Source organism: Fusarium vanettenii (genome assembly GCF_000151355.1).
Source record: "Fusarium vanettenii 77-13-4 chromosome 9 genomic scaffold NECHAsca_27_chr9_1_0, whole genome shotgun sequence".
Classification (NCBI taxonomy): domain Eukaryota; kingdom Fungi; phylum Ascomycota; class Sordariomycetes; order Hypocreales; family Nectriaceae; genus Fusarium; species Fusarium vanettenii.
Window position 1 is genome coordinate 424,781 of NW_003315858.1, and position 14,081 is coordinate 438,861.

Here is a 14,081-nt window from a genome sequence, read left to right on the forward strand (position 1 = left end):
GCTCCATGCATATGGGCGTGGTGCCTCTGATGGCAGTCGCAGCCGCACCGTCAGGGCAATGGAGACGAGAACGACGCCTTTGAACCTTTTGGGAAGCCAAGCCGAGCGAATCACCGATTGACTTTCGGCTCGAGGTTGTCAGATGTCCTCCCAGATCAACAAGGTGGGGTGTCTGTCGACATCAGTATGGGTCACCGAATGCGGCTCACCTGGCGATCTCGAAACGTTCAAATATCTCCGTCTTTGGAGGCTTCGACGTGACTAGAGCACTCTCAAGAATACATTGCGATCAATTTCAAGCTTCAATTGTTCCAGCGCCGTTCTTTTGACAATGCCGACTCTCCTCGATGCTCTTCGCCAGACCAGCCAGGTCGACTGCGACACTCTTGACAGTGACGGTACGGACTGGTCGGACATGCTATACTCTGACGGCATTGAGAAACTGACTTGTAAATTCAGTTGCTCGCGAGCTGGGCCCTTTCGTGGATTGTACTTCTAACCAGGTTGGTCACCCCATCACCCCGTGTGTGTACTGTGCGGTGCTGACAGGCCCAAGGCCATCGCGTTCTTTGAGGTTTCTCGGCCACTCGCTGGCCAATCCCTCTTACATCATGAGTCTTTGATCGCAGATGCCATTCGAGATGCACGGGCGGCTCTGAAAGGCCTGCAAGGCGCCACGACCTTTGAAGAGTTCGTGGTTGAGATTCTGGTAAGGAGACTTCCCGCAGGATGGAGATCGTTCTGACATGAAAAGATGGTCAAACTGCAACTATTGACGCTGCCCAACTTGACGGGCTACGTACACATACAGACGAACCCTAAGCTGTCATACTCAACAGCTGGGACAATTGACAACGCCCACAGTGAGCTCTTGTCCATGACCTGGTTTGATCCTTCTCGCTAACATGCTATCAGGAATCATCGACATCTTCAAAGCACTGGCACCCGACTTTGACACAAAGAGGGTGTGCATTAAGATTCCCTCTACATGGGAAGGTCTCCAAGCCTGTCGGAGTCTTGAGATGAAAGGCATCGCTACTCTGGCGACCACCATGTTTTGCATGGAGCAAGCAGCGTTGGCTGCCGAAGCACAATGCACTTACATTGCCCCCTACGTGAATGAACTCAAAGTCCACTTTGAAGAGGGGTATGTCTCCCTTTGACATGCCTGTTCCCTGCTGACAATTGTAGGTACGTGGACCAAAACAAAGCCTTCGACTTTTGTCGAGAGGCACAAGCCTACTACATTAGCCACTCTTTCCGCACCCAGGTCCTCGCTGCTTCACTCACCTCTGTCGATGAAGTGATGCAGCTTGCAGGCATTCAGAATGTCACCATCTCGCCCAGCCTGCTCCGCGGACTGGCTTCCACCGACCTGTCGAGCTGGAATGGAAAGCTAGGAGAATACTTTGCTCAAGGACCCGCGAACAAGAGCTGGGAGACGAGAGATTACGGTGCTCTTGTCAAAAATGAAAGCGCCTGGAGGCTCGCTTTTACCAGAAGTGGTTTCGGTTCAAGCGAAGGAAAGATCATCCAGGCCATCAATTACTTTGCCGACTTTCAAGAGAAACTGGAGGAACTGGTGAAGCAGCATGCTGGATAACGTCGGATGCCGACCGATGATTGTCAAAAATTCAGTCGCAACGGCCCGTCAACGGGAGTTCGCAGTGGTCGACAAAGACCAGCAATCGGCAATTGACTGACAATACTCAAATCAACCATTTCATTCAACTTCTCAATCACCGCCCTCTCCGTGAATGCGCGATCGCAATCCGACTGATCAGAAGACCCATTCTCGAGGACAAAGAGATGACAGAGGATGTTGGGGCCTGAATTGATTCCTGCAGGGCACTCAACTGGAACCTTCTATGTCCTTTGTTTGGCGTTAAGGCTGTCGGATGCCTTCCCCTCTTTTGGCTCACACCAAGAGCGTGACGGCTAACAAAGAAACAACATGGCAGCACAGACAACTTGCAACTGAAGGGAGGCTGGGATGTGGCTAGGACGTGCACTCCCTTGGACTATTGCTAATTTTACACCGTTGCAGGCTTTATTGAGATCCTCTTCCGGCCGGATCGGTGACTCGAGTTGGTGGGCACACAGACGTTGGCAGCCAACTGAGCGGCCACCCTCGAGTTCTGTCTCAACCACGGTGAGTGAACGCGTCGCGATAATTTGCAACTGCTTGCAAAGTATTTCGACTTTCGCTTTTGATCAGGTCTAAAGTTCCTCAATCGGACATGACACAGGAGAAGGACCGCAGTTACTACTGTGACTGCGCCCACCTCAAAGACCGGCAATGCCGATGCCTTCACAGACCACCCTTTCAGTCCTCAAAGAAAACACTCTTTCTTTGTTCGTGATACCATACCTAAGCCTCGAGAGCATGTGCTAGGTTACCCTCCCGAAGAACAATGGTATTGCCAGGGGGACGGTATTCCCTGCAGCCTGAGTTGGCTGCTTGGGATACTTCACCATGGAGGCAGAGATCTGTCTGTCATTTAACCCTCCATCAGCCTCGGCCATCATTCACCCCTTCTTTCCAACCTTGTGCCTTCACTCTCTTTGCCGTCCCTTATAGACTTATCTTCCCTAACTTGATCTTCTGTGTTCCTTCTCTCCCTTTTCTTCGCATTGTACCATAGACCTTCCGACCACTTGATCCCTCTACACACCTCCCCTCTTCCCTTTGTCGTTGTGAGCCGAGATGGCGGATATACCGGTATCGGCCGCTTTTGGCACAGGTGAACCGACTCCCCATGTGTCGCCTGAAAATGCCGCCAAGCGCGTCAACCCTATCATCACGCCTCAGGATCGCGACTGGAGAAGGATGCACCACACCTTTACCGAGCTGCACAAGTCCGACAGCACCCTCCAGAAGATCTTGTCGGATCACTTTACCTACCACGAAGCCCACATGCTGCTAGCCTCGGACCGTGCCGACATCAAGAGCCTTCAGGATGCCAACACGGAGCGGTACAACACCTTGCTTCAGGGGCGCTTTCGCGGTGTCAAGAGAGACCTGGTGTCCAAACTTACCATGATATACTTTGGTCTGCCCGTTGAGCCCTTGACGTCTCCTCTAGAGGAGCTGGTCAATGAATTTGGTCTTAATCAACCACATGTCCCGATGTACAATGTTCAGCCCCCGCTGCATTTCCTCTCTGCCCACCAAGCCCGCAACTGGGGAAAGGATAGTTTGCGAGGCAAGTCAATGAGTCTACTGTCTGGCATGCGTTTAACTAACAGTGCATAGGCCAGGAAGCTCCTTACTGGCCGATTCCCATTCCGACGGGCAACGCGCCTACCCACCAGGACAGACCTGTCCAGCAGACCACATCTGTCCCCCAGGAGGAGCCAGTTATGGGCCTTCGAGGAGGCGATGATGATTATCACGATGAAAGCGATGGCGACGACGGCGATGATGCCATGGGCTATATTTCTCCTGACGACGAGGTCCCTGACACTTCCACTATCCAGAGCGACTACTGGCCCCAATTCGAACCTACCGCTCTTCCAAAGGACGAATGGATCTACCTATATGGCTACAACGGCTGCGTCCCTTTTGTCCCCCGCAAGTGGCGGTCATACGCGAAAGCTCTTCGGCAGATTCTTCGTTTGGACCATTTGTCCCCTGTTTCCGGTCCCAAAACTCCTTACGACCCCAGCGACTACATTCCTGAAGACCCCATCGAATACATTCTAGTTCACTTTAACCGAAAGACCAACAAGGCAACGACGATAGACGATGAACTGTACCTGACCGAGGATAGCCCCGCCATGAAGTATCTCTTGGAGCACTTCACCGGTGACACCACCACCGACCACGAAGACTGTTGCGCTTTCTTTGCGACGTACGCAGAGGAGCGCCCGCCACATCCTCGCCACTGGGAGCCTCATCCGGAGCAGTTTGAAACGGACTTGGTCAAGATCGGTCATCATGTGTTTGACGCCAAGAGCGGTCCTGGAAAGAATGCCATCAGCTACGCCTACATAGCTTTCCCCAAAACCAAGACGGCAACCTTCACCATCGATAAGTTTGGCTGCAACCAGTTCAATGCCAATTTTCGGATGGCAATGGATGTCGTGCTTGGCAAGTCTCGCTCCCTCACATCAGAACATGGATTGCTTCGCCTTGTGGACAGGAACAAGCCGGACACGGAGATCTTGCCGCCTATTGTTTTTAATTCCATGGGCCAGATGCAGTGGGTTTGGGAGATACTCCATCCTCTGAACAACCCAGGGGCCGACTGGATGGTGGACTGGATGGGCATGGGCAAAGGCACGCACAGCATGACGGCTGTCGTTGTGCCCAACTACTACCCAGACCCCCATCCTCATCTACTATCGAACGAAGTTTGGGCTGGGGTGACCCCCTTTAAAGATGCCTTCAAAGTCATACAAGATGCTGTTACGGAGGCCTTCAACGAGGAGACGATTGCCAGAATGGACTCGATCATTGTGATGGGGAGGTTGGAAAACATCGAGATTCCGACCAACCGCCCATACCTCCTCGAGGAGCGATTGCAGTTCGCAAAAGACGTTTATGGCGTGACTGGTGAATGCTTGTCGATTCTTCCGGTCTGGAGAGCTGGAGAGAGCAAGATGTTCCCAGCCTGGCCCACCACATCAGACGTATACACCGACTTTCCGCCCTTGAACTCTCGCTTGGGCACACTGTTCAAGCTGATTGACACCCTGTGCAGTGCCACAAATCGCAGAAGAGACTGGCGCCGTGCGAAAGATGTCATTCTCCTCAAGTCCTTGCCTCCTTGGGACGCCCTCGCGACCCCCAAGACGGAATCTCCGGCCTTTCTTCTCACCACTGAAACGAGCGAGAACGAGTGGCTCGCGATTCGAAGTGCAATCACATCTTGTGATGTCTCGGTGTCATTTCTCAAGGCTTCTGAGGCGGATTGGTGGCGGAGCATCGCCAAGAGCAACATCTGGGGTGTACGACCGGAATTCAGTGACGACTCCGAGCGCTCTTGGTTTTGGTATCGACACGCATGGACTGACTTCAACGCCTCCATGATAAAAAAGGTCGACGGCAGTAAATCGTTGCCGATCCCCCGCCAGCTCAAGAATGAGGCCAAAGCTGCCGCTGAGGAACTTCCTTTCGCCAAGAAGTCCAAGGTTGGCGTCGACGGCCTGAAGGGCACGGTCAAGGCCAAGGCCAAAGGGAGAAAGTCTGCGTTTACCTCGCGAAGACATTTCGGACCGAGTCCTATCTTTGATCGTCCAAAGTCGCCGTATATCTCTCCTGGTGGATTGGCTCTCCCTGTGCCTGAGCCTAAGGAGGGGTCGGGGAAGCAGTCGACACAACCTGAGAGCTCCTCAAGGCACGGAAAGAGGGTTCTCGGGCATCAAGACGAGCGTCCGAAATCCCGTCGTGGTCCTCTACAGGCCTCTGCAAGGCCACTGCCTGAGCCTCCAGTCAAGTCAACAGGCCAGAACCCGCGTGATGCCTCAGCTACCCAGAGCTCCAAACTTCAGCTTCCTTCATTCCTCTCAGGGAGTTCAAGCTCGAGGCGACAGAGGCAGCCAGAGCCGCAGCCGCAGCCTCAGCGAGGACGAGATCGTCCTGAGTGGCTCTGCACGCCGGGAGGTAATAGGCGACCGGTCTTCATAGAGAGTGAAGAAGAGGAGACAACCCAGGGGCCTGAAGACCCTTTGCAGGAAGAACCAACTGATGGTCTGGACCAAGAAAGACTCCCTCCTGATGCTGATCTCTGGGGAGAAGATGACGAGCCTATGGAGGATGTGGCAGAGGACGCTGAAAAGGACGCCGAAGAGGACGCCGAAGAGGAAAGCGAGCCTAGCGGTCAAGAAGCCAGGCGTCCCGGAGTCGAGTTCGTAACTGATTCTGAATACGGCGATGACGTTGCATCTGTTTCTTCTGGACCATCAGACGCACCGGTCACCTTCTCTGAGCGCACTTCGCGCTTCAAGCCCATGGAGCCCATGGACAAGGACGACCGAGCCAGAACGTGGGCTGAACAGCCTGGCATCTTTGAAGGCTGGGACCCCAAGGCATGGCCATCCTGCAATGACATAGACATTCCCATCACGGCAGCACCGATAGAAAAGGTCTTTCGAACGAGCGACAACGTCCCGATGATGACCAAGGCTGTACTCACGCCAAGCGAACAGGCTGAACTACAGAACAGCTTTTTCGGTGTCCGCAACATTGCCCTGAAGCGCGCTATGCAGTGTCCGTTCCAGGGCTGCGACTTCAGCCACCGTCTCGATGAGCCAGAGGCCATTGAGCAGCACGCCAAGCTTTTCCATCAGGCGAAGAAGTGCATGTGGTGTGATGAGCCGCTGTTTGAGTGGTGGTCGCCAGAGCAGAGGATGGCTCACCTGCGCAAGAACCATCAGGCTAAGCTCATCAGGGCCTTGGGTATGACGCAACCTGCTGGTGACAAGACCAAGCCGTTCCAGTCGTCGTTTGGTTCTGGATCCCGCTGGCCTACCGGTAGTCAAACAACCAATTTGGGTGGCTTGTTCAACAGAGCCCCTAGATCAGAACGGCAAGACGTGTTTCCTCCGTTTGGGAAGCAGAACGCTCCCAGAGCCCCCATGGCCGACATGACGGGAAACACCCAGCTGTTTGCTTCAGGCACCTCACGAGGCGCTATCCCTGATAGGATTCTACAACTGTCTTCGGAGCTTCTTTCTCTTGTCTGTGGAGGTAGCGTCTTGCAACCCATTGGTGTTGCTCCCGATCGAGTTGTGCAGATCATCTCGGAGCTGCATGGCCTGGTTGGAGGACTGAATACCCAGCAACCTCAAGCGGGAACCACGGTACCACCTAGAAGTGCTGCTAAGGGGTCAAGTCAAATGGTATCCAAAGATGTCGTGGAAAAGATTTTCACTGAGGTCATTACCAAGCTTGCGTCAAAGGAGAAGACTGGGGCCACTCAGGACAAGATGCATCCCCTGAAGAAGCTGTTCCCGGCAATGCACCCCTCCGCCTATGACCCTGTCGAGCAACAGAAACTGTTTGACCGTCATAAACCAGCACGAAAACGCCAGCCTCCCCGGCAACTCATATATCCTCTCCCCTGGTATGACTATCCTGGACCCCTTGTCCACGATGATCCTCCTATGACGTGTCCTATTCCCGATTGCTTTGCCAACAACTTTGAGTACCTGCAATCTCGTCAGATATGGGATCACTTTGCAAAGAAGCATCCCGAAGGCACTTTGGATCGCTGCCCCCTCTGCCATCTGCCGTTCGTCTACACAGCAGAAGACAAAGAGACTGGCAAGAAGGTGAAACAGCATCATCCAGAGGATGAGTGCATCAAGCACTTTGACTGTCACATCTGGGAGCTCTGGGATAGTCTGATGCCCAAAGGAAAGTATGCCACGTACGACTTTGTAACCGATTTGCCACCGCCGGGTCCTTATGGGGACTTGGAGGGCGATGAAGAGATGATGGCTCGCGGGGCTGCTCGCTCACAGGCAAAGGATGCTGCTCGTCAGAAGGGCGGCAAAGGGGCCCTTCTCCCTCAGGAAGAGCACCAAGCAGACACTGCTGAAGAGGAGCAAGCAGCTGATACTTCTAAGAAAGACCCCCGATGTCCCTTCTTTGAGAAGTGTGGTGCTATCGTTGGCTCCATGACTGACGAGCAATTCCGCCGCCATATACGCGTCAGCCATCCAAAGGAGGTCCAGATGGTCGACTTTGACTCTGAGGATGGGGAAGCAACAGAGGAAGAGGCTCCCGCCCCCCGTACTCGGACACCAGCGCCTACTCCTAGACCTGCTATTCAGCCAGAGGTCACAGAGGTCACAGAGGCCGAGGACGCTCAAACTGACGAGTCAAATCGTCCTTCTTCCGAGACCGTACAGTCTCGGACGTCGACATCCAAGAAGAGGAAGCGCAACGTGAAGCCTCGCAATCAGGCTATGAGTCAGGGATCAGAGGATGAACTTTCTGGCCTCGCCAGTGATACCCCTTCCCGCCCCTCTCGAACCCGCACTCGCGAGAAACTGGTCCCGATTGAACTTCAACCTCTTGAAGAGACAGACGTCTACGCCCCGGCGGCGAGTGAGTCTAGAAGCTCAGCGACCCAGGGCAGAGATCGTCCTCCCAAGAAGGCCCGGAGAGAGCGCCAACCACGTGATGATGATGGCGAGTATGAGGACGATGCTCACAGTACAGATGATGAGCCTGAAGAACAGCCTGAAGCACCGAAGCGCCCACGACGAGCTCGATCTCCAGACTGGATCAGGAAACTCGGCCCCGGAGACCCCAACTTTGAACCAAGCGATGACATGTACTGCTCAAAGTGTCTCCGCAAGGCTCCCAAGAGCGGAAACAAGAGTCCAAGCCGTTCCCCCCTCGGCCGCGAGAAGGAGCTCGAGTGTCACTCGGACGTCAACCGATGCTGTAGGATCCGCAACGGCGAAGGATCCTCCGAGAACCTCCCCAACCGCAGTGGCTGGATCCGAGCTTCTGACCTGCCCGCTAAGCTCGGCCAGATCAAGTCACAGTTCACGTCAAAGTATCCTGCTTATGATCGCACCATCTATCCGACCAAGCCGTCTGATAACAACGCGTCCGTGTGGCGATCTGACCCCAACAACGACGACAATGAGCCGTTTTGGAACATGCCTTGGCCGCCTTACGAGGGACAGCCTCCGTTCCCTGGCTCGTGGGAAGACCCCGGCATTCCTGTCGAGGAAAGGGGACGTAAGAAGCGTCGCGATTCGTGGCAGGGAAGACAAGAGGACGATCCTCTGTATAGATACCAGAGCGACGAAGACACGGACGATGACTTGAAGCCTGATGTGGATGATATTGCCGAGCTGCAGGAGGAGGCGAGCAATGACAATAGTAGTGTTGCTGGTGGACTCAAGAGGCGACGAACCGGTGAATCTATGAACACGCCTGTTGAATCTGGAGTCGATACTGGAATTGAAGAAGATGATGGTCCTGCGACGAAGAAGGCCAAGAAGACTCCGGGTAGTAAGTTCCTCTCAAAATCATGCATGTCAAGTCATGTACTAACAAGTCGTCTAGCAAAGCCAAAGCCAAAGCCAAAGGCCAAGAGGGCCAAGAAACCTCGCGGCAAGGCGGCCAGCAGCCAGCCCAGTAGAGCGTCGAGTAGAGTTCGACAGAAGAAGACTGGCGGTGCAAAGTCTAAGGGGCAGGCGTCGCAGGGTGTGTCTGAGGATGCTTCTGGTGTTGGGGAGTAGATGTGGGATGACGCATGATGAGATGGAAGAAAAGCAGTCTGGGGTTGGGTATGATTGACATGATTTTGGGATGGCAAGGTCTTGGGCGGTAAAGAGCCGGGGCAGATGGATGGTGCTTTTGTATTTATTTGCTTGGTCTTTCGGAGTTGCCGCTGTACCTTGCTTGTTATTAGAGATCTTGCGGTATTGCTGATATTTGACTTGTCACGATGGCAACAATCATTCTTTCTTACCTAGGCACTTTGTGAATCACCATGAGCCGAGTCGATGATGTCTGACGTGAGAACCGGATGCCATCTCATACGAATCTTGCCATTAATCGGTCACTACCATTTAAACGCCCATGTCCCAGGCACTCTATCAGAATAAAGTCACCCAGTCTTGCATCTACAGACGCCCAACACGCCTGATATATCCCCATTTACCATACCCTGTGGAACATCTTGTTCCACCCATTCCATGTCCATCCATTCCCTCGGATTTGCCCATTAATCACATCATGTATATCCCTCTTACAACGCCTCGATAGCCTTCAAAAGAACATCCACACCACCTTCTCCCATCTCGCCCTTGTCGCCCAGCAAGGAGCCCACATCACTGAGGATACCCAATGGGATATAACATCCCGTCTTAGCCTTTTCCAGGCTGTCCTTGAGTCGACTGGTGTGCTCCCACTCCTTGGCAGCCACCTCAGCTCTGTCAATGACTCTCGATGAGATGCCACACATGGCGGCGCAGTGCATACCGAAGCTGCCCTCGGCAACACCGTCCTCCAACTTGTACAGGAACGTGACACGTCGTTCCTCGTCATCGACATGAATCTGCATTCTTCGTGCTCGAATCTCGGGGTGATTCTCAAACTCGGTCGCCAGCGAGTGATAGTGCGTGGCAAAGAAGCCCACACAGCCAATGTGAGTAGCGACGTGGTGAAGAACAGCCTGAGCAACAGCAACACCGTCATATGAACTTGTTCCACGGCCGAGCTCATCTAGAATAACCAACGAACGGGGAGTAGCTTCGGAAAGGATCTTCTTTGTCTCGGACAACTCAACAAAGAATGTTGACTGGGCAGCAAAAATGTTGTCGTTGGCTCCAAGACGTGACATGATTCGGTCAACAGGGGTCAAGCGGGCAGACGTGGCTGGCACGAAGCACCCGATCTGGGCCATGATGACTGCGATGCAGGACTAGATATTGTTAGTCATGTTTCAGAGTATCATCAAGAATGGAACTTACCATGCGGAGGACAGTAGACTTGCCGGCGGCGTTGGCACCCGTCAGCAGGTTGATGTTGGCTTGCTCGCCACCGAGCTTGATGTCGTTGGGAATAAAGTCATCTACCGTGTTCATCATGCAAGGATGTCGAAGCTCCTGGAAGTCCACGGTGCTTCGTTCCTGGTCAACAAGCTGTGGGCGACAGCTGGGGTGGCCAAGCGAGGCCGAAGCCTTGGCCAAGCTGACCAGGCAGTCCAGCTGCGAGATGATCTTGATGGCCTGCAGCCACGTCTCGTAGTCGACATCGAACTTCTTGAAGAACCGAGAGGCGACGTCGCGTACAAGTTGCGAGTGTGTCTCTTCAGCTTCTTGCAACTCCCGGACGAGCTGAGACAGCTGGGGGAAGTAATAGCGCTTGACGTCCTTGGTGGCCGACATTTGACGCCAGTTGGATGGAACTTTGACACTCTTTGGTGCCTCCAGCTGGTAGATCTCCTTGCCAACATCCCTGTAGTTGAGGAGCTTGCACTTGAACTCCTTCTTCTTCTCAGCGAGCAGCTCGTCCAGCTGCTGCTTGATTTCTTCAATCCGATCCGCACTCTCGTCAAAGTCTTCCTCAATACCACGCTCGGGAATGAGAAGCTTGTCATCACGAGCCTTGCGACGGTCAAATGCCGATCTCCAGAAGCTGAGAGGCTCCTCAAGGTTCGGCATCGAAGAGATGAGGCGGTCGACAAGGCCATTGCCGCCCTTGAAGGCTCCAAGAAGGCTCATAGTGTACTCTATCTGCTCAAAGCCTTCCAGAACTTTCACAAAATCTTCGGGTTTGCACGCTCCAGCGTGGATTCGCGAGATGAGTCGCTCCAAGTCAGGCATCTTGACAAGCTGTGAAGCAAAATCCTCGCGAACACCCTGGTCGGCGTTCAGCATCTCGACGGCATCCAGACGCTCGTTGATCCGGTCGATATTGCAGAGAGGGTGGGCAACCCATGATCGGAAGAGGCGCTTTCCAAAGGGTGTTATACACTTGTTAAGCAGGCTGAACAGGGTACCTTCGGTGCCGCCATTGACCGAGTTGGAAAACACTTCCAGGTTGATGAGCGTCTGTCCATCCAGGACCAGAGTTCCGTTCTTCTGGATGGGGTTGTAACGCTCAAAGTTGCCCTGGGAGAGTAGGGGCCTCTCCAGCTTGAGGAAGCGCAGATAGGAAACCAGTGCTCCGACGGCTGACATGACAATATCATCATCTCGGAACTGTTGGAGAGCCTCGGGCCAAACCTCATCATCAATGTCTTTAACCTTGAAGTACTTTCCGCAACCAAGCTCGCGGCGAGTCGTGTCTGCATCCCAGAACTCGGTATCAGGCTTGAGGTGAGTCCAGATGGTCGTGGGGCTGGTGTTGTTCTTGAGGATACGCAGTGCCTTGGTTGAGAGTTTCGACTTTTCCAGAACAAGCTCTCGAGGACCAGTTTGAGCGATCAGAGTCTCAAACTTGGTCAGATCCACATCGTCCACAAAGCTAGACAGATAGAATCGGCCGGTAGCAGTGTCGGCAAAGGCGATACCAAAGGCAGGAAGGTCGTCCACAACAGATTCCTTGATGGCCACGCAGTATGAAGCCATGTCGTCTTGCAGCATGCCGCCATCGACGAGTGTTCCAGCAGTCAAGACACACGCCAACTCACGCGTGATGATCTTGTCTGCCTTCTTGCCACTCTTGTCTTGTCGTTCACGCATTTCCTTGCCGAGGTTGGTCTCCATCTGGTCAACACGAGCCACCTTGTACTGCTTGGCGATGAACTGGTTGACCCAGTAGTCAAGGGAGCTCTCTGGGACTCCAACCATGCGCATGTTGACGCGATCAGTCATCTTAAAGTCAAACTCTTGATGTCCCACAGTGGCATCGTTCTCGTAGAGCTCGTAAAACTTGCCCTTCTTGAAAAAGACAATCGTGTCCCAGAGGTTCTGCTTGATCTCCCAGTACTGGGTCTCGAAAGGGGAAAACTTCTTCCAGGCAGCGGGAGGGATATAAATGGTTCTCTTGTCGTACTCTGGGTTGTCGGGGGTGCGTCTCTCCTTGTCCATGATCTTAGCAAGCCAAGGATATCGCTGCTCGGGCTCCTTGACATGGGCCTTCTCCTTGTACTTGGGATCCTTTGCGGCCCGCTCTGCTGGCTTCATAACGGGGTGCTTCTCTGATGACTTTGGGTCGTAGTTCCATTGAGATGCTGTGGAACCTTCACCTTCTAGGATGTCTTCCATCATCTCGTCATCCTCGAGGATACTATCCTTGATATCGATATCGGGTGCGGGGACGGGTGATGACATGTTGGATCGTTTTCGCGGAGCAGCTGGCTTCGAGGATCGCTTCCGCTTCTTGGGTCGAGATACATCTTCGTCTGAGTCGGATGCGATAAAGTCATCCATGGTGTCTATGGTGGTGAGTCTTTTGTCGAAAGGCGGCTGAGAGTAGTGCATACCGGTATCTTCTGCTTGCTCAACTTCTTCCTCATCGTAGTCATCTTCATCCTTGACGGATGGGCGTGCTCTTGGTCGCCGGCGGGTACTAGAAGCACCAAACGTGAAGGGCTCGTCATCGGAGGACTCGGCGTAGCTAACGACCTTTTTGACCTGGGTGGGTCAGCGGAGAGGAGAGGGGAGAGGGGGCGAGAGATAGTACCTTGCGAGTAGGGCTGCTTGGGAGAGCGTCGTTCATTGTGGACTTGGGTTTCTTGTATGTTCAGCAGATGTGGTGGCGATGAGGAGTAGGTTGGCGTACCTTGACTGTTGACTCGTTCTCTTGCGAACTCGGGGGCTCGATAGCGTCACTGCTAGGGACGGGAGTCGACAGCTTGTTTGAGGTCTTGGGAGTTGACTTGGGAGTTGGCTTGGGCAGAGAGTTGGCCTTGGTGGTTTCTCGGAGGCACAACGATTGCTTGTTGGCGGGAGTGTTTTTGCTGAGGGGCGATGATGCCGGGGCGGGGCTCGAGGGCGGAGCTTTTTGGAAGAAGGAGACAATGGAACGCTGCTTGGCTGAGGATGAGGGTGCAGCTGGCTTGGTCGCCCTGGAGGGCGTTTTGGCCGTTGTTGGAGCCATGGCGAACGGACGAGACAGCACCTTGCTATGCGGGTCGTGAATATTGTAGCTGGTGTCCGCAGCCGTGATTCACGGGACAACGGTACGGATTGAGACGGGATGAACTTGAAACTGTCGAGGACACGCAATTGGTATCAACAATAGGAGAAACAAGAGTTGGTGATAGTTAAAGATGGGAGATCACAGACTCGACATGGTTGATCCTTTATCGCCTGCCCTGGCGAAATGGAGATTGGCAGTCGCGTCGCGGAAAGGTCCAAGCGCGTGCGGGCGCGTCCCGTCAGGCAAGTTCTCGCGTTAAGCACCTGCCTCTGGTGCTGGGGAAACAACGCTACTGCCGACGGGACCCACATTTCGGTACTTCAAGATTATTTCCCCGTGACGCACTGTAACATCACCCACGGCATCTATCATGGGCTCATTATCTTCGGTTTCATTGCAAGAAGATCGCGAGCCGGTGATTCATTTTGGCAACGTCTTAGACTTGACGTAATGAGTTTCGTATTCCGATAAACTTGTCCCGATCACTGTCATGTCCTCCTTTGGGCGCCCCCACACT

At 53.7% G+C, this 14,081-nt stretch overlaps 2 protein-coding genes across 2 annotated transcripts; one reads left to right on the forward strand and one right to left on the reverse strand.

Annotated features, from left to right (window-relative positions):
* Positions 1–331: 331 nt before the first annotated feature.
* NECHADRAFT_47938 (uncharacterized protein) lies at positions 332–9,210 on the forward strand (the record flags this gene model as incomplete). Its single annotated transcript, XM_003043708.1, has 10 exons — positions 332–408; positions 550–709; positions 812–863; positions 916–1,147; positions 1,192–1,582; positions 2,708–3,225; positions 3,321–5,266; positions 5,609–6,481; positions 7,025–8,848; positions 8,918–9,210. 10 exons carry the CDS (start codon positions 332–334, stop codon positions 9,208–9,210), a joined length of 6,366 nt encoding a protein of 2,121 aa, XP_003043754.1.
* Positions 9,211–9,722: 512 nt separating this feature from the next.
* On the reverse strand, positions 9,723–13,522 carry NECHADRAFT_48223 (uncharacterized protein; the record flags this gene model as incomplete). Its single annotated transcript, XM_003043840.1, has 5 exons — positions 9,723–10,397; positions 10,447–12,857; positions 12,906–13,056; positions 13,106–13,156; positions 13,205–13,522. The coding sequence occupies 5 exons, from the start codon at positions 13,520–13,522 to the stop codon at positions 9,723–9,725; spliced, it is 3,606 nt and encodes a 1,201-aa protein (XP_003043886.1).
* Between the last annotated feature and the right edge of the window lie 559 nt (positions 13,523–14,081).